Source organism: Nicotiana tomentosiformis, chromosome 7 (assembly GCF_000390325.3).
Source record: "Nicotiana tomentosiformis chromosome 7, ASM39032v3, whole genome shotgun sequence".
NCBI lineage: Eukaryota > Viridiplantae > Streptophyta > Magnoliopsida > Solanales > Solanaceae > Nicotiana > Nicotiana tomentosiformis.
The window spans coordinates 118,668,997-118,688,408 of NC_090818.1; the positions used below are offsets into that span (position 1 = coordinate 118,668,997).

General features: G+C 35.8%; 1 protein-coding gene across 3 annotated transcripts; it reads right to left on the minus strand.

Annotated features, from left to right (window-relative positions):
* Window positions 1-1,182: 1,182 nt before the first annotated feature.
* On the minus strand, window positions 1,183-8,900 carry LOC104099973 (uncharacterized). Of its 3 annotated transcripts, XM_009607111.4 has the most exons (10): window positions 8,741-8,876; window positions 6,486-6,540; window positions 6,085-6,181; window positions 5,301-5,399; window positions 5,096-5,139; window positions 4,018-4,105; window positions 3,135-3,922; window positions 2,495-2,722; window positions 2,310-2,366; window positions 1,183-1,688 (listed from the first exon to the last, which is right to left on the minus strand). In XM_009607111.4, the coding sequence occupies exons 4-10, from the start codon at window positions 5,329-5,331 to the stop codon at window positions 1,518-1,520; spliced, it is 1,407 nt and encodes a 468-aa protein (XP_009605406.1). In that variant the 5' UTR covers window positions 5,332-5,399; window positions 6,085-6,181; window positions 6,486-6,540; window positions 8,741-8,876; the 3' UTR covers window positions 1,183-1,517. The 3 variants fall into 3 exon arrangements, with proteins under 3 accessions (XP_009605406.1, XP_009605407.1, XP_009605404.1); XM_009607112.4 differs by lacking the exon at window positions 6,085-6,181 and having other exon boundaries at window positions 3,135-3,787; window positions 8,741-8,900; XM_009607109.4 differs by lacking the exon at window positions 6,085-6,181 and having other exon boundaries at window positions 8,741-8,900.
* Window positions 8,901-19,412: the final 10,512 nt, after the last annotated feature.

A 19,412-nucleotide genomic window follows, 5' to 3' on the forward strand; every position in this document is an offset into this window, starting at 1 on the left:
AAACCCACTTATGATTTTCTTTTACGGTGGAGAACCCATAAAACCCACATTACGTCTCACCTCATTTGTATAACCTAAAAAACTTATAACCTAAATTTCTAGAGCTAACTTCTCTTGTCAGTACGAATAGCAAAACCATAATTCCTTCAAGCCATATTTCTTCTTTTCATTTTTTGGGGTGTTCTTAGACAAATATGAAGCTATTCAAGTTCTTCAACATGAAGAAATTCTTAGTGTTTGTGATGATTATAGTCATGGTTTCTTGTTGCTTCGGGGTGGCGGCGTCTGCACGGAAAACCTTGATAGGAGGACATGAAGAACGTATAACGGACAATGGTGTAAAGAAAAAGTATATATTTCCAAATCGCGAGATAGACAACCATCATAATATACCAAGAGAGTACTATAACCAGAGGGGAAACAACTCTACTGCTGGTGGTGATAATTGAAGGACTTGAACTAATTTGTATGTATACGCCTTACAACTGTTTTTCTACTAGTGTGTGTTCCTCTTTTTAGTATTAGTATATGTAGGGAGATTGAAGAACATTTTAGTAGGAAGCGAGCTTGACCCCTTTAAGGGCCTACTCGATGCAAAACCAAATTAGTCGGTGGGGGAGATGGCCATAGTTGGCTTCGGCCTACTCGATGCAAAACCAAATTAGTCGGCTTGGAGATGGCCTTAGTTGGTGAGTAGCATAGGGCAAGTAACTCATGTTGTATTTGCATTGCATGAAAGCTGTAAGAAATCAAGTGGAGATCAACTATGATATTTATTCTCTTGATCTGGGATAGTAACTTTCAGTATTAAATACTAATTGAAAGTTCCTTTCTGATAGTTAATCAAACACTACGAGAATAACAAGCTAAAATTAGTAAAGTCAATATAAATTAATGTTTGTTTTAAGGAACATAAATGAAGGTTGGAAAGGAGAATTACATTCCTGTACCAATTATAGTAATTTATTCCTTTTCTTTGCACTAAAAGGATCAACCCCAAAAGAAAAGGAGATTTAGCTTTGGCTAGCCAGGAGTCTTGAATAAGAAAAACAAGACTAGTTATTTGCCATTTCCAAGTTCCTACTTTGCTGTGAAGCACATGGCAAAGAATCTGACCCAAATCAATTATCCTTATGTTCCAATTCTTGCACAATTTGAAGAAGTAAATGAGAACACAGCACAGCAGCACAAACTAATCGATGTACTACCTTATGCACAATATGCTGAAATGAAACATGAAGTCCATGTATCAATTGAGAATTCAAAAAGGTTTACAGATGCGACAAATGCATTTCTAGAGGTAAAGAGGATTGTACATAAAACCTTTTTACTTGAAACGAAGCTGCTCTATACACGAACTATGCAGTAAGTTGGTATAAGAGAGCTCAACCAATGTTTGCATGGACATTTCGGGTGGCTACTGGATGTTATTCCTGTAACTTTGGATAGGAGAAGTGCAGCTGAATAAGTTGGTAAAAGAAAAATCAACGAATCTTTGGATGAACAGTTGGGCATCGTCACTGGATGTTACTCCTGTTAGTATGCAGGGGAGAGGATGAAGAACATGGAGAAACAGAACTCTTGCACCTCCCGTTTCTTGGATATGGATGCATGTTTGCCAGTTCATTGACTCGATGCAGGACAGACTTTGGCAAAGGTCGCCAAGACAAGTTATGTTTACCCTTTTCCTGCATCAATTGACAATCCAAACACAATCATGAGATAAGTGCTCCGAAGCAAGGGGAAAGTCTATACAACGTCAAACATACCGTGTCTAATTAATCATCAAATTAAGTGTCTCAAGTAAAAAGTATACCAAACTCAGCATATAGGCATAGATTCTTGACAGTTGATCTTTCTCCTAACTTGATGAGTACGACTCATTCTCCTTTTTTTATAACCAAGAAATGCCCAAGGCCAATGGCAAAAGGTTCGAAACTCGATAATGGGCCCACCCATCTACCCTTATCCACTTAAATACCAGGCTTTTGTCCGCGACGGCGTTCGGACCCATGATGGGAGCCTAACCCACACCATGTACTACGCTCTTACCACTAGACCAAAGTCCGGGGGCGAGTACTACTCATGTACACTCAATCACACTCCACTATACAACAATCTGATTTCACCAACATAATTTAGTATACTATGACTCCAGTGCACAAGCACAAATAAAATCTTCAAAACAGATAATCATGATGACTATACAGACAAAAAAAAGTAAAACAGGCAAAAACTGTTGCATTAAGTTAATTAGTGACTCATGATTCATAGCAAGCATTAATCAAATTTAGAATATGAAAACTAACCGTTATTTTGCTTTGTTTCTGAAGATAGCATGCTTTAAGAAGATTTCTCCATTTATCCTGCGAGAAGTTGAAGCCACAGAGTGCCAACTTTAGATATATTAACATTCAAACACTAGATGATGCTACGACCTTTTTTTTTTTACTCGTCTGGTCGAAAAACGCCTGAGAGTAACCATTGTGCTTACCTTGAGATCCACAGGTGTTCTATGAGCAGATGATGAGAAATAAAGCTTCTTTATATGACTCCATCTTCCAACTCCATATTGGGCAACACCATCAATCAACTTTCTGACCTCTGAAACAGTCCAGAGCCTGTGATGTTTTCTCCGTACACCATCTTGATCAAACTTCTTCGGTACAGTAGCATCATCTTTAGGATTCACAACTGTAGCCTCCTTGTGAGCTTTCATAACCTTCAAAGAGATCAACTTTTACTGTCAAGGAAAATGATATCTGAAGACTCTAGAAGATGTTAGTACCAAAAAGATACCAAAGATCCAGAAAAGTATGGAGGATATCACGATATGCTCAATAAGACAATGGTATATAAGATCACCCTTTGATTTCAGAAAGTACCTGAACCTACCACCCACCACCTAAAAAGTTCAAGCAAGCACGGTGTTACACTGACTCGTTTCTTTTGGGTTTTGAACAGATTGCAAGCAAAGAGGTGCTTCTTTGTTATTTGTGAACTCACTTGCAACGCCCCAAATAATACTACTAGCCTAATAGCACCTTTAATGTGCTAACACATGAACACCGAGCAGACCAGAAAGGATTACAAAAATGAAATTGAACATTTCGTTAACATTTTCTAGGGTGTACCTGTATCGCATTGGATGCATGCCTCTTATCACATTCTTCATTCACTAGAGAAGCAAAAGGCACTTGAATAGCTTTACAAGAAGACTCCTCGGGAAACAATTCCATTTCCGTAGATTCTGCACGAGATTTCTTCTGACATCTGACTCTGGGAAACTTATCCTTTGATGCCGATGCACATGTAGAAACTTCTTCTCTTTTCCTAGAACGTCTAGCATTAAGATCTGAGGATTCATCAATATATCTTCGTGTAGGCTTGCGCAGACGCTTTTTAGTGAGGGGTGCGTCAATGTTCATTGTTTGAGAAGTGACTGGAGGGCTTATTGCTGAAGATTCATGCATATCAAAGATTTCACAGTTCACAATTTGCCCCTCATTTTGCATAGCATTAGACATAAAAGAAAATCCTTTAGATGTTAGAGCAGAGTGGTCAATCACGCTTTCATTCATCTTCTCAGAATATGCAGCTTCAGCAAAGAAGCCTGCCACATCATCCACATTGCTGATATCTCCTGGAGTGAATGCAGTAGGGAATTTGACAGCATTGTATTCAACCAGTATCTGACTTTCACATTTGTCACGAGAGAGGTCATGCAACTCCGAATTGGTAAGGCCAAACATAGCATTCTGGCTTTGAGATTCTTGCACAACTAATCCTGAAGAGTATGGCATTCCACAGGTGTCAGTTCCATCGCAACTAGATAGTGGAATCTGGCTTTCTAAAATAGGGTCCAGCAACCCTCTACTTGAACCATAATCCAGATTTGTGATGCTTTCAGCAAATTCAATATCTGTTTCCAAGAAGACCAGAAAACACATGTAGTTCTTCTTGATATACAATATTTTGTCATAATGAAAACATCATTACTTACGCAAAGAAGTTTACCTAAAAGATAATCTTCACATGGTGCGGAGAGGTCATTTTGTGCTTGAATTTTTCCAGCTTCAAAGTGACTTCGCTTTAGATCAAGCACCTGTCACAGTTACCAAGTAATTCAGCAAAGACAAAGATCTCAAGATAATAATGATTGAAAGAACAATTTTGCTGTTTCCTAGAAGGGTAAAGTAATGGATAAGGAAAAAATGCATATATTGGTATCTCAAGTACCTCCCTCTAACTGTGCCCGCCAACCCCCCCCCCCAAAAAAAACAAAAAAAACAACAGAAAACCACCAGAACAGCCAACATGCACAGGAAAGGGAATCCCACAACGAAAAAACTTAGTAGGAAACAACTTATGGATTCCAGAGACAAAAAAGAAATCAACCTAGGGGTGGTAAAGCAAATTTGATGTACATCAAAATGTCAAAGCAATTTAAAGAAAAAATCCTTGATGTCTAACTGAAGCTCTGTTTAATCTATAAGCACTTTTGGCTTATCTACGCTTCGATAAAATAAACACTATAAGGTGCAACGGAAGATGATATCCCCTACACTTCCATACAATTTTAGAAATCCATCAGTAATATCTTCAGGGAACCTATACCTAGAAGAGAGGGAAGGCAAACTGCTAAACAAGACAATGAGACAAACTTCTTAATATACATTTTTGATCAACTAAAATGTAATTTTCGAACCTTTTCATATACATAAAAGGAAGAAACAGAGGGACAAACTTGATGAGATATAACAGAGGTACAAAAAGATACAGTTCTTTTTGGTGATAACCGAGAAATCCCTGAGGGCCAGTGGCAAAAAGATATAGGCTCTTCCAAAAGAAAAATAGGGGAAAACAGCTTTTTCTTCTGGCATGTAAAAACTGGGGGGACAACAATGACATAAAGTTGTGACCAAAGTATCAAATTCCTGATTGGGCCAAACAAAACTAGGAAAAGAAAAAGAATACATGAGCTAAAAAGAGTTAACAGAGAGGGCGAACTTCTAAATGCATAAAACGTTTTTAACCAGATTAGACACATTCCATGATCTATAAAAGCAATTTACCCAAAGGGATGGTCACATACTTCTTGGTTAATTTCTTCTTCCCGTTTAGCTGCAATACTGGAATCTGAATCCACAAAAGTGAACTATTAGAAACAACTGTAGCATGATTATAGATAAGGAACACATATAACACTTAGAGACAAAGGGCTACATTATACACTATAAAATACTAAATGCCAAAGCAACTATCTTTCCAAGAACTAAAGAAATAATAAGACGACGTACCTATATTGTATAAGACACCTTTCCTTTCCATGCCCTTTAATACCCTCTTCTCATCAAAACACAAGACACCAGAGACAGAAGCATGAACATCACGGGTTTCTAAAAAGCAACATACAGCGTAAATTTTATCATCTTGCAAAGCATGATAGGAAGTTCATCTTCTATGAACTAAGAATCAGTCATTAAATTACCGTAAAAACATAAAAAGAATATTATCAAGTAAGACATGTCATGAGCAATACTCTTTAAAAGATATGCTGGTCTCAGTAAATGACAGTCACACTGCATAAAGATTAGACTTTTTTCCTTTTTTATGGTGGAAGAAAATTGGAATCATGCTGCAGGATTAATTCAAGTTGAACTCAAGTTGTTCTTTTTGTTTCAAGAGTCACAATTTGTCCATGTCTTGAAGAATGAAGTTTATCTCTAGCGACTTGCAGCAAAGGATAAATAAAACAGATTTCACACTTACATAAAATTAAGCTTACAGTAAAGTAACAAATTAGCCGACCTAAAATCAGAAAATAGCTAATACTATCATCAGACATTTAAAAGCTTAATAGAAAATACTTGACTAGGCATGCTATTCAGTCTCTTTGTTTATTAAGTATTTGATATACTGGGATCAGCTATAGACCATTACAACTGAATAATTACTCGCTATAGACCATTACAACTGAATAATTACTCTCTGCTTATATTAGCTTGGAACACACACATTGTGGCACCTGAAGTCCTGAACAACCTATTATAGCACCAATGCAGGCTTGGGTGTCAAACTTACCTCCTTGGTCAATCTAAGTTACCGTCAAAATAGAATAACTCCGGCAGCCATTAAATCCCAAAACAGAACAATCAATGTATCAAGATTTCATATTCATCTGGAATTAACAAGAACACGACAATGACTTCCTTAGATCAGAATAAAGTAGTAATGTAAGACAACAAGAAAAGTGTATAAAGCATATCCACATCAATCATAAACAGGAATAATAATCTAAATCACATCAAGTAAGACAAAAGAAAAAACAAAGCAAATTAACAAGGAATAAACTAGTTCATATGAAGTAACGAGCAGTTTGAGAGTTGAGACTCAAACAACGAACCAATTAACATTTTGCACCAGCACAAAGCATCAGATGCAAATCAGTATATTGTCGAAAATACATCACAGTTAGCTAGTACCTGATTCATCAAACCAGACCCCTAGAGAAGCAAAACCACTCCGATATGCTATATTCTGCAGGCACAGATGCACAAATGTTAGACAGTTACTCAGACTTGTTACATATGCATAGATGTAGTAGATGAAATGTATAAAAAACAAAATAACCTTAGGCCTAATCAACTCCACAAGCTAGCTCATGTACAAAACCATAGACAACAATACATTCCCTCAACAAAAGTTGTGCCTAGCTAAACCAGAAAAGCTAGCTCGGGGGGGTCCAAGACCATGTAAGGAAATGACAACCTCAATGTTCAATAATAATTTCCAATTAAACAAACCACACATTCCCTCAATGTGGGACATTAAGTACTTATGTCCCAAATCAGATAAATGTCCAATATGTGCCTATAAAAGTATTTAGGCCTAAGATAGTAGTCTAAATTTATTTCAGTCTCTTCTCTTGTTCATTATTTATCACAACAAACACAGTCACCACAAAGTAAAAATATTTGTCCGGGACACTGTGTACAGTGGCGGAGCCAGAAGTTTTATTAAGGGGTGTCAAAATATATAAAAGTAAATATACCAGAAAATTAAGGGGAGTCAATACAAAGCATACATACATATAAATTTATTTTTTTACCTACGTACACAGTGTATTTTTTCCGCAAAGGGGTGTCATTTGACACCCCTTCCTGTAAGGTGGCTCCGCCACTGACTGTGTAGGCAAGTTAGACATTCGTTGGCAGTATTTAAGAAGTGGGGTTATTCTGGAATATTTTAAGAACACAATGTTCCCTTACCTGTCTTAAGAAACTTAAAAATGGACATAACCCTGATTCACTAATAACCCTACCAATCACGAACTCTGTTATGTCATTTTCAAAATGGGAAGCCAGCAAATTTTAATGGTAATTAGCAAGCTATTTTTTTCTTTTTGAATAAATTAGTGTATCCTTCTGTTTTACCTTTTAACAACAGTTGTCTTTAAATCCAGTTCAACTAAAAAAGTGTAAATCCAATAATATTTTAGCATAAGTTTTACAATTTTACGCATTTCATGTTTCTCATTGGGATCACTTCTACGTCCACTTTGAAGCGCACATTTATCTAAAGCCCATGGTTTTCCCATGAAGCAATGACCCCTCGCGTCGCATCACTTCGTCGCTTTATACCACGAAGCAATGGCTTTTAGTAACCACTACTTGAAAGAAGTCTTTCAACCTTACTTGCTTCGGCAATAGGAAGTTATACGGTATGTGTTGGAAGGGACAATAGGGAAACGCAAATTGAGCAGCGCGTCCCCAGAAAGGGAAATGCTCTGGAAGAAAGCTTTCAACCTTAACTATTTGTCATTCACAAGAAGGAAAGTTAAAGGGATTGTCTTGGAAAGGAAAATAACACAAGTTGCCCCAAAAAGGAAACGCTTTCAACACACAATTAAACAATCTTGTACCTGGGAGCCCAATACTTCCTTATAGATACAAGCTCTCCATAATGCCAAGAAAGGAATGCACTTCAAGAAGTATCTTCTCTGTGCTATTTTATACTCTATAATTTACTTTTCATAGGTCCTTCTCTATGTTATTTTATGCAGCGTCATTGAGCATCAATCACACTGCTTGATCATGGGGTCAGTAGCGGAGCTAGGTTAAAGAAAGGGGATTCAAATTGAATATAAAAAATATACTTTGCAGATAGCGCAAACGAAATTTTAGTTTGTATAAGGTAATGAATCTGCTCGACATAAGAAAAAATTCTGGTTAAGTGGCAATGGGGGATCAAAATTGCTACTTTTGAATCCCCTCGTATAAATTCCAGACTACGCCACTGCATAAGGGAAGGGGCTAAAATAACTCTACATGCATCAGTAAATGGTTCCGGAAGTGGTTAATTCAATTCTTGAAACACATGCTTCACAAATGCTTTTTTCAAAATTATGGGAAATGTCTACTAAGTAATAAAGATATGGTTTTTATCCTTCATCTCTTTTTACTCTAAATTTAGAAAAAAGGAGTACCAAAATAACCAAAATTGAGCAGAAATTTTAACATGCATGAGCCTTTTTGAGTCCACAAAATTGCAATACAAAATAAAACTACATTCACAGCTACATTTTTCTCAACAAACACAAATTCCACAATTCCTTCAATCTTCTCCATTAATGTCTTCCAAACTCAAAACGAATTTCAGAATGTACTGTACATAGGCATAATCATAGTAAAAATTAAAAAAAAACATAAAAATGACAGAGGAAAATTAATACACTAACCTGATTCATCAGTAAGAGAGTCAATTCTAGTGTCAATGTACTGTGTGTGTGAGAGAGAGAGAAAATGAAGAGGACAGCGAAGGGGGGAGAGAGAGAGAGAAAGGGTCGCAGGTACACAATACATTTATGGGACGGAATCGAAAGGAATTATAAGTTGTTGTCAGTTTTGTGTTATGTAAATAATATATTTGCGTTTGGAGTCCGCTATGGTTATACTTTTGAGTGCACTCTTGAGTTGTTACGGCTCTTTGTCTTTTGACACGTGGCATACTTTTTTTGCATTGTTTTGTGCTAACCACCGATTCAATTATAGAGAGGAGGCCCTTAAAGTTGAGACATTCTATAAACTTTTTTTTATTTTAATGTAGACTTTTTTTACTTGAAAGTATTATTTGTCAGTACTAGTTTGGCCCACAATCTCTTAACTAAGTATTATTTTTAAATATTACATGTATTTTTATTTTATGTGCTAATCCGTATATAATAATACATATGTTGTCGCATAATTTAATTTGAATTCTACTTTATAATTTCAATAAGATATTGCATTAGCGATAAATAAAAGAAAAACTTACACAAATGTCCCAAATAAGTCTCAACTTACCGACCTCTAACCATTAGTTATGGACCTACCAAAATCAGCCAAGCACATACAAAAATTAAAAAAACAAATAAATAAGGTTCTTACTCTCAAAAAATCACATGCAAAAAATTTCTTCTATATTTTTAAACGTAATTAGCAACATTAGATTAAATACAAGACGAAAAGAAAATTTCATGGATGAGGTAGCAAATAAGGTGATGAAATCCAAAAAAAAATACAATATTTCAAAAATCTAAGCGAAAAAAAAAAATTCAATGGGTATAGTTGAAATTCATTGAAAACATATAGATAAGTCAATATAGAAAATTTGAGGAAGATTTGAGGTGATTTGGACTGGTTTTGTATCAAAATTCATAATTAAATCGAGTTCAAAAAATTCTTCTCTGACACATGTATCACACATGTATCTCACACAAGTATACATGTAATACACAATTGATACAAATATGATACATATGTGATACATAAATAATACAAAGTGTGATACACATATCATTTTTTCATGTTCAGTTTTTACTTTGAATTTTCAATTAAAACCACCTCAAAACTTCACCAAATCATCCAAAAACTGAGATTCAAGCTGCTTAAGATGTTGTCACGACCCAAAATCTCACCACAGGCATTGTGATGGCACTTAGTTTTTAAGACTAAGTAAACCGATCATAATAACAATTCAAGCCATTTTTTTAAACATATAATTTAATACAAGTGTCAAAACCAACAGCGGAAATAATAATACAACCTCCAAAGACTGGTAATACTGAGTCACGAACTCTAACTGAATACATGAAATGATCTCAAGAAAATCGAAGATACAATACTGTTCGAATAATAATTGACAGTGCGATAAAATGGAAAGACTCCAAGGGACTACGACAACCAAACAGCTCTACCTTGAATCATTGCGATCACACTCTAACTATGTCCGAGTTCGATATCTCCAATACCCAGCTCTGCACAAAAATGTGCAGAAATGTAGTATGAGTACACCACAGTCGGTACCCAGTAAGTATCAAGACTAACCTCGGTGGAGTAGTGACGAGGTACAGTCAAGACACGCACTAGTCAAATAACCTATGCAATATAGTATACAAAAATAATAGAAAAATAAATAGCAGTGATAGCAACAATAATCAACTAGTGATGTAAACAGCAAGGCAACAAGAACACCATAATTATTGCTCAAACGAATAAGGAACACAAGTACAACCGATTAATCAAGTCCTTCAAATATAAATCTTTCACATATAATTCTTTCGAATAAATACCTTCTGAATATACTTCTTTCAAATAAATATCTCTCGAATATAATTTTTTTAAATAAATATCTTTCGAATATACTTCTTTCCAATAAATGTCTTTCGAATATAAATTCTTTCAAATAAAAGTCACTCTGTGACACCTCATTTCATAATCATAAAATACGGGTCTCAGCCCACTTTCATATTTTCGTAACATGGGTCTCAACCTACTTTCATATTTCCACGGCACCTCGTGCCCATATTTCTATCAAAATCGCACGGACAACTCACGTGCCAATAATAAAAATTATCACATTTTCCCCGGTACCTCGTGCCCACATTTCATATCCGTTGCGACGTGCAACCCGATACCATATATCATTAATCATACATGTTACGGCATGCAACCCGATCCTATATAACATAATCTGCTCGGCGATAGCCACAAACTCATAATTTCAACATAGATCGGACTATTATCAAGTTTACCGAAATAACAAGACAAGTTGCACAAGATGTAAAAATAAACACAAGGAAAATCACACACATCACATGAAAATTACCAACGCAATAACCTCACATTATCACATAAAAATCACCAACACAATAACCCTACATCATCACATATCATCCCTGACAATAGTCACGAAATATTATCACAATAGCACATCATCATCAACTCGTATTTACAAATTGCCCGTAGGCCACAACCATTCCAAAGGTACAACAAAGTCAATTAATTTCACAACAGGTAGTCCACGGCTTGACACAATGTATATAAAATCTCAAAAATAACCATAAGGATGGGAAAATAACTCATCATAGGATAACACCTTTTTTAATCCAAATTTTAGATAAATATGTAAACGTCTCAATTTAAACCTATTTAATTAATTATTTGCAGATGAAAAATCCATAATGTGATTATTTCCAAGAAATCAAATCAACAAACACACGGAATTCACATAAAAATTCAAGTGGCAATCACACCAAATTATCATATAAAAACAAATTCGACAAATAGGATTGAGGCATGGCAAATTGAGGATTTAATAAATGCCAACAATTATACAATTTACTACACAAAATGTCTAAGACTTTAACCGAATAAATTTTGCACATATAAGCCCGAGTACGTACTCGTCACCTCGCGTACACGACTTTTCATATTTCATAAATGGCACGTAAGACTCGATGCCTAAGGGGTAATTTTTTCCACTCAAAGTTAGGCAAGATACTTACCTTTTTGAAGTTATGCCGATATTCCAAAATAGTCGTCTTGCTTGAATAAATCATCCGGACAGCTCAAATCTATTTAAATTAATTGTATAACTTCATTAAAATTCATTGGACCCAATTTCAGATAATATAACGTCGATTTAAAATTTCACATTGAAAAGTCAACCGAAGTCAACGCGGGGCCCGCCTCTCGGAACCCGACATAATTTTTACGAAATCCGAACACTCATTCCGATACGAGTTCAACCATACCAATTTTATCAAATTTCGATAACAACTCGACCTCCAAATCTTAAATTTTCTGTTTTTGCAAGATTTTGCAAATTTTCCAATTTCTTTCATTTAAATCCGAAATAAATGATGAATATAACCATAGAATCATGAAGTATAATCATTTTCGGATATAGAACACTTACCCCAATCCATATGGTAAAAAATCACCTCAAAAATCGCTTCAATCCGAGCTCCATAGCTCCAAATATGTTAAAATGGGCGAAACCCCTGTTTTTAGAATCTGTCCAAGCAAGTTGCATTTGTCATTTTAGACTTATACATCGCATTTGACACATGCAATTTTTGCCTCACTCCCAGAAAAATAGCATTACCAGCTTTCACTAAATCGATCATAACTATTTGTACAAATGTCCAAATGATGAATGGTTTAACTTTCTGGAAATAAGACACCAAGGGCTACAACTTTCATGTTTTGATAATTTCCGATTTTTTTATAGATTTCGAGATATAAGCTTTCAAAGGCAGCTCTACGTATCAAAAATCTGGCGATGCACACTGCTGTAGCCAAAATCTATAGTACCGGCCTTCAGTCAATCGATTATACCTTTCTATACAAATGTTCAAATGATGAATGGTTTAACTTTATGGAAACTAGAACTAAGATCTAAAACTTTCATGTTTTGATAATTTTCCGATTCCTTATAGATTTCGAGATATAAGTTTCCAAAGTCAGCTTTGCGCATCAGAAATCTGGTGATGCACACTGTTGTAGCCAAAATCTGCAGTACTAGCCTTCGGCCAATCGATCATAACTTTCTATAAAAATGTCCAAATGATGAATGGTTTAATTTTTTGGAAACTAGACACCAAGGGATACAACTTTCATATTTTAATAATTTCCTGATTCCTTATAGATTTCGAGATACAAGCTTCCAAAGTAAGCTCTGCGCATCAGAAATCTGGCGATGCACAAAGTTGTAGCCAAAATCTGCAGTACCAGCCTTCAGTCAATCGATCATAACTTTTTATACATATATCCAAATAATGAATAGTTTATCTTTCTGAAAATTAGAATCAAAGAGCTACAACTTTCATGTTTTGAAAATTTGCAGATTCCTTATAGATTTCGAGATATAAGCTTCCAATATCCCAATGCGATTGCACCAGTTGCTGCCAAAAACAACTTCTGCCAACAGAAATTCCAGCAGCTTCAACAAGGCGCCAAACGATCCGAATCCCATCTAAAACTCATCCGACCCACTCGGAACCTTATCCAAATATATCAATAAGTCCCTTAACATAACACGAACCTGCTCGAGGCATCAAATCACATCAAACAACATCAAAACTATGAATCACACCTCGAATCAAATTATGAGTTTATGAATTTTCTAAATTTTATAATTTGCGCCAAAATGTATCAAATCAATCCGGAATGACTTCAAATTTTGTACACAAGTCATAAATGACGTAATGGAGTTGTTTCAATTTTCGGAATCGAAATCCGATCTCGTTATCAAAAATTCAACCTTCGGTCGAATTTTTCAAAAATCTTCTATTTTCCAACTTTCGCCAAAATGCGTCGAATTGTCCTATGGACTTCCAAATCCAAATTCGGACGTACGCCTGAGTCTGAATTCACCATACGAAACTATTAACATCATCAAAATTCCATTCCGGAACCGTTTGCTCAAAAGTCAATTATTCGGTCAACTCTTTTCATTTTAGCTTCTAAAATAAGAATTGTTCTTTCAATTTAATTCTGAATCTTTCGAAAACCAAATTCGACGGCATACGCAAGTCATAATACATATTACAAAGTTTTTCGGGACCTTAAGTCATTGAACGGGGCGTTAATTCTTAAAACGACAAGTCGAGTCGTTACATTCTCCCCCTCTTAAAACATACGTTCATCCTCGGACGTGCCAAGAATTATTCTGAGGACATTAAATTACTGAGTGTATTCTTACACACATACTCGCAGTGATTCTATGTCATCAAAATTACAATATGGTCCGACAACACCATCTCAGTTGAGATTATTTCTTTTAGCCACATTTATAAACTTTAAAACTAATTTCTTACTCTCCAAACATTTTCAAAAGGCCTGATTTTCACATCAACACCCGGTATTAGTGTCAACCGGTTATAGCAATTTAGTGCCTACGCACACATCATACGTATGCCCATAACCACATCTCTGGTCATAATAGTTGTTCATAATTAATTCCAGCATCGTCAATTAACCTCATATTATCCAAAACCTCATTTCAAATTTCCACAACACTGACAGCAACACGCGAGGTATGAAAACCTCATAATTATTTACCCGAATTAACGAGTCACATTTAATGCCACTTGGACACCCACCTTGTAGGCTAAAACTCAATATTTACAGCAAGAATATGGCTAAATATGCACAGAAAATACATGCAAAAATTATTAAATAAGCCTAAGAGGCATGACTTCCTATCAGTACTATAGTACAATTTAAATTTCACAAAGGGAGAATTTTAAACTCATAAATATTTCACCACAAGGACCTCGTCCTTATATAACTTCCACCGCGGCTTGTAGCCGGGTTTAAATATTTCACATCATATAAAAATGCGAGGATCTCGTCCTCAACTCTGAATCACAAGTATTTTGCATATTGTGCCAACTGAAATTTTTCTATTCCCTTTCTTTTCTCTTTTTAATAAATTCCGTAAATAATTTTCACAATACATAATGAACCCACATACCGGTAGGGCATATAATTCATAAAATTGTAATCAATTATCCCGAAATCACATCAAAACCCATTGTAGTGAGTAATAAAAAGTCACATTTTGGACTCATAGCCCACAATAATGTATAAAACAAAAATGATAGACACGGGCTAACACCATCAAGTGTTCCAACCGGGATAAACACGGGAGTGGAGTACAAATTCACAAATCCACCATATAAGGAGCATGATGGGAATTCCCACCTCGATAATCGGGATTGAATCAAAATATGAATAGTGTTCCTTTTATTATAAATTAATTCGTACCTGTGACGACACCATCTGGTGTATCGGCCTCAGCCAATTCATAGCAATTATATCAACGGGCCGGGCCTCCTCCTCTTGGGTGCCCTCTACCCACCTGAGTCAATGTACCAAACATGTTCGGAAACAGTGCTGAAGTCTCTTGAAGTCTGAGGGTAACAATAGGTGTCTCTGGTGCCTGTCCCCCCAACTGGAGCTACTGGCGGCTCCTCAACTTCCCCTCTAACTGGTGTTCTAGCTGTGACACGTGCCCTTCCTCGGCCTCTACCTCAGCCCCGGCCTCTTGCGGCCCTAGCAGAATGCGCGGGTGTCTGCTCAGCTGACCCGGTAGCACGTGTCCTCACCATCTGTGAGAGAATAGAGATACAAAGGCTCAAACTCCAGAATCAACAAATTCCGCACGACATGAATGAAAGAAGTGGAAATTTCCTAACAGTTCTGTAGCCTCTCGAAGATAAGTACAGACGTCTCCGTACCGATCCGCAAGACTCTACTAAACTCGTTCTTGACTCGTAGAACCTATGAACCTAGAGCTCTGATACCAACTTATCACGACCCAAAATCCCACCACAGGTATTGTGATGGCACTTAGTTTTTAAGACTAAGTAAGCCGATCATAATAACAATTCAAGCCATTTTTTTTGTAACATATAATTTAATACAAGTGTCAAAACCAATAGCGGAAATAATGATACGACCTCCAAGACTGGTAATACTGAGTCATGAACTCTAACTGAATATATGAAATGATCTCAAGGAAATCGAATCTACAATACTGTTCGAATAATAATTGACAGCACGATAAAATGGAAAGACTCCAAGGGATTGTGATGACCAAACAACTCTACCTTGAATCCTTGCGATCACACTCTAACTATGTTCGAGTCCGATATCTCCAATATCTGGCTCTGCACAAAAATATGCAGAAGTGTAGTATGAGTACACCACAGTCAGTACCCAGTAAGTATCAAGACTAACCTCGGTGGAGTAGTGATGAGGTACAGTCAAGACACTCACTAGTCAAATAACCTGTGCAATATAGTATACAAAAATAACAAGAAAGCAAATAGAAGTGATAGAAACAATAATCAACTAGTGATGTAAACAGCAAGGCAACAAGAACACCATAATTATTGCTCAAACGAATAAGGAACACAAGTACAACCAATTAATCAAGTCCTTCAAATATAAATCTTTCACATATAATTCTTTCGAATAAATACCTTCTGAATATACTTCTTTTAAATAAATATCTCTCGAATATAATTCTTTCAAATAAATATCTTTCGAATACACTTCTTTCCCATAAATGTCTTTCGAATATAAATTCTTTCAAATAAAAGTCACTATGTGACACCTCATTTCATAATCATTAAATACGGGTCTCAGTCCACTTTTATATTTTCGTAACACGGGTCTCAGCCTACTTTCATGTTTCCACGACACCTCATGCCATATTTCTATCAAAACCGCACGGACAACTCACGTGCCAATAATAAAAATCATCATATTTTTCCCGACACCTCGTGCCCACATTTCATATCTATTGCGGCGTGCAACCCGATGCCATATAACATTAATCATACCTGTTTCGGTATGCGACCCGATCCCATATAACATAATCCGCCCAACGATAGCCACAAGCTCACAATTTTAACATAGATTAGACTATTATCAAGTTTACCGAAACAACAAGACATGTTGCACAAGATGTAAAAATAAACACAAGAAAAATCACAACATCACATAAAAATTACCAACGCAATAACCTCACATCATCACATAAAAATTACCAACACAATAACCCTACATCATTACATATCATCCCTGACAATAGCCACCCTTATCTCTCTTATAATAGCCTTCCTTATCCTTCCGCCCTGATAATATCAATAGCCACTCTTATCGCTCCTATAGTAGCCTCCCTTATCCCTCTCCCTGACAATATCAATAGCCACCCTTATCGCTCTTATAATAGCCTCCCTTATCACTCCGCCCAGATAATATCCCAACACACATAACAAGAGTGAAAAGCCACCCGTATGCCCGCATAATGTCAACAATTAAATGCCATCCTTATACGCCGCATAACAGTAACCCAAGTCATATAATAATTCACACAGAATATTATCACAACAACACAACATCATCAACTCGTATTTACAAATTTTCCGTAGGCCACAACCATTCCAAAGGTACAACAAAGTCAATTAATTTCATTACAGATAGTCCACGGCTTAACACAATGTATATAAAATCTCAAAAACAACCATAAGGATGGGAAAATAACTCATCATAGGACAACGCCTTCTTTAATACAAATTTTAGATAAATATATAAATGCCTCAATTTAAACCTATTTAATTAATTATTTGCAGATGAAAATTCATAATGTGATTATTTCCAAGAAATATCAAATCAAGAAATACACGAAATTCACATAAAAATCCAAGTGGCAATCACACCAAATTATCATATAAAAACAAATTCGACAAGCAGGATTGAGGCATGGAAAATTGAGGATTTAATAAATGCCAACAATTATCTAATTTACTACACAAAATATCTAAGATTTTAACCCAATAAATTTTGTACATATAAGCCCGATTACATACTCGTCACCTCGCGTACACGGCTTTTCACATTTCACAAATGGCACGTAAGACTCGATGCCTAAGGGGTAATTTCCTCCACTCAAGGTTAGGCAAGATGCTTGCTTTTTTGAAGTTATGTCGATATTCCAAAATAGTTGTCTTGCTTGAATAAATCCTCCGGACAACTCAAATCTATTCAAATTAATTGTATAACTTCATTAAAATTCATCGAAACCAATTTCGGATAATATAACGTCAATTTAAAATTTCACATTAAAACGTCAACCGAAGTCAACGCGGGGCTCGCCTCTCGGAACTCGATATAATTTTCACAAAATCCGAACATCCATTCCGATACGAGTTCAACCATACCAATTTTATCAAATTCCGATAACAACTCGACCTCCAAATCTTAAATTTTCCGTTTTTGCAAGATTTTGCAAAAATCCCAATTTCTTCCATTTAAATCAGAAATAAATGATGAATATAACCATAGAATCATGAAGTATAATTATTTTCGGATATAGAATACTTACCCCAATCCATATGGTAAAAAATTGCCTAAAAATAGTTTCAATCCAAGCTTCATAGCTCCACAACTCCAAATATGTTAAAATGGCCGAAACCTCTATTTTTAGTATCTGTCCAGGCAAATTACATTTGTTATTTGAGACTTATAAATCGCATTTGACACATGCGCTTTTTGCCTGTCCCAGAAAAACAACATTATCATCCTTCGATAAATCGATCATAACTTTCTGTACAAATATCTAAATGATGAATAGATTAACTTTATGGAAATAAGACACCAAGGGCTACAACTTTCATATTTTTATAATTTCCTGATTACTTATAGATTTTGATATATAAGCTTCTAAAGTCAGCTCTGCGCATCAGAAATCTGGCGATGCACATTGCTGTAGCCAAAATCTGCAGTACCAGCCTTCAGTCAATCGATCATAACTTTCTATATAAATTTCCAAATGATGAATGGTTTAACTTTATGGATACTAGACACCAAGAGATAAAACTTTCATATTTTAATAATTTTCAGATTCCTTATAGATTTCGAGATATAAGCTTTCAAAGTCAGCTTTGCGCATCAAAAATCTGGCGATGCACACTGCTGTAGCCAAAATCTGTAGTACCAGCCTTCGGTCAATTGATCATAACTTTATATAAAAATGTTCAAATGATAAATGGTTTAACTTTATGGAAACTAGACACCAAGAGCTACAACTTTCATGTTTTGATAATTTCTCGATTCCTTATAGATTTCGAGATATAAGTTTCCAAAGTCAGCTCTACGCATTAGAAATCTGGCGATGTACACTGTTGTAGCCAAAATCTCCAGTACTAGCCTTCAGTTAATCGATCATAACTTTATAAAAATGTCCAAATAATGAATGGTTTAACTTTTTAGAAATTAGACACCAAGGGCTACAACTTTCATGTTTTGATAATTTCTTTATTCCTTATAGATTTCGAGATATAAGCTTCCAACTTCCCAACGCGATTGCACCAGTTGCTGCCAAAAACAGCTTCTGCCAATAGAAATTCCAGCAGCTTCAACAAGGCGCCAAACGATCCGAATCCCATCCGAGCCACTCGGGACCTTGTCCAAATATTCCAATAAGTTCCGTAACATAACACGGACCTGCTCGAGGCCTCAAATCACATCAAACAATATCAAAACTACGAATCGCACCTCGAATCGAATTATGAG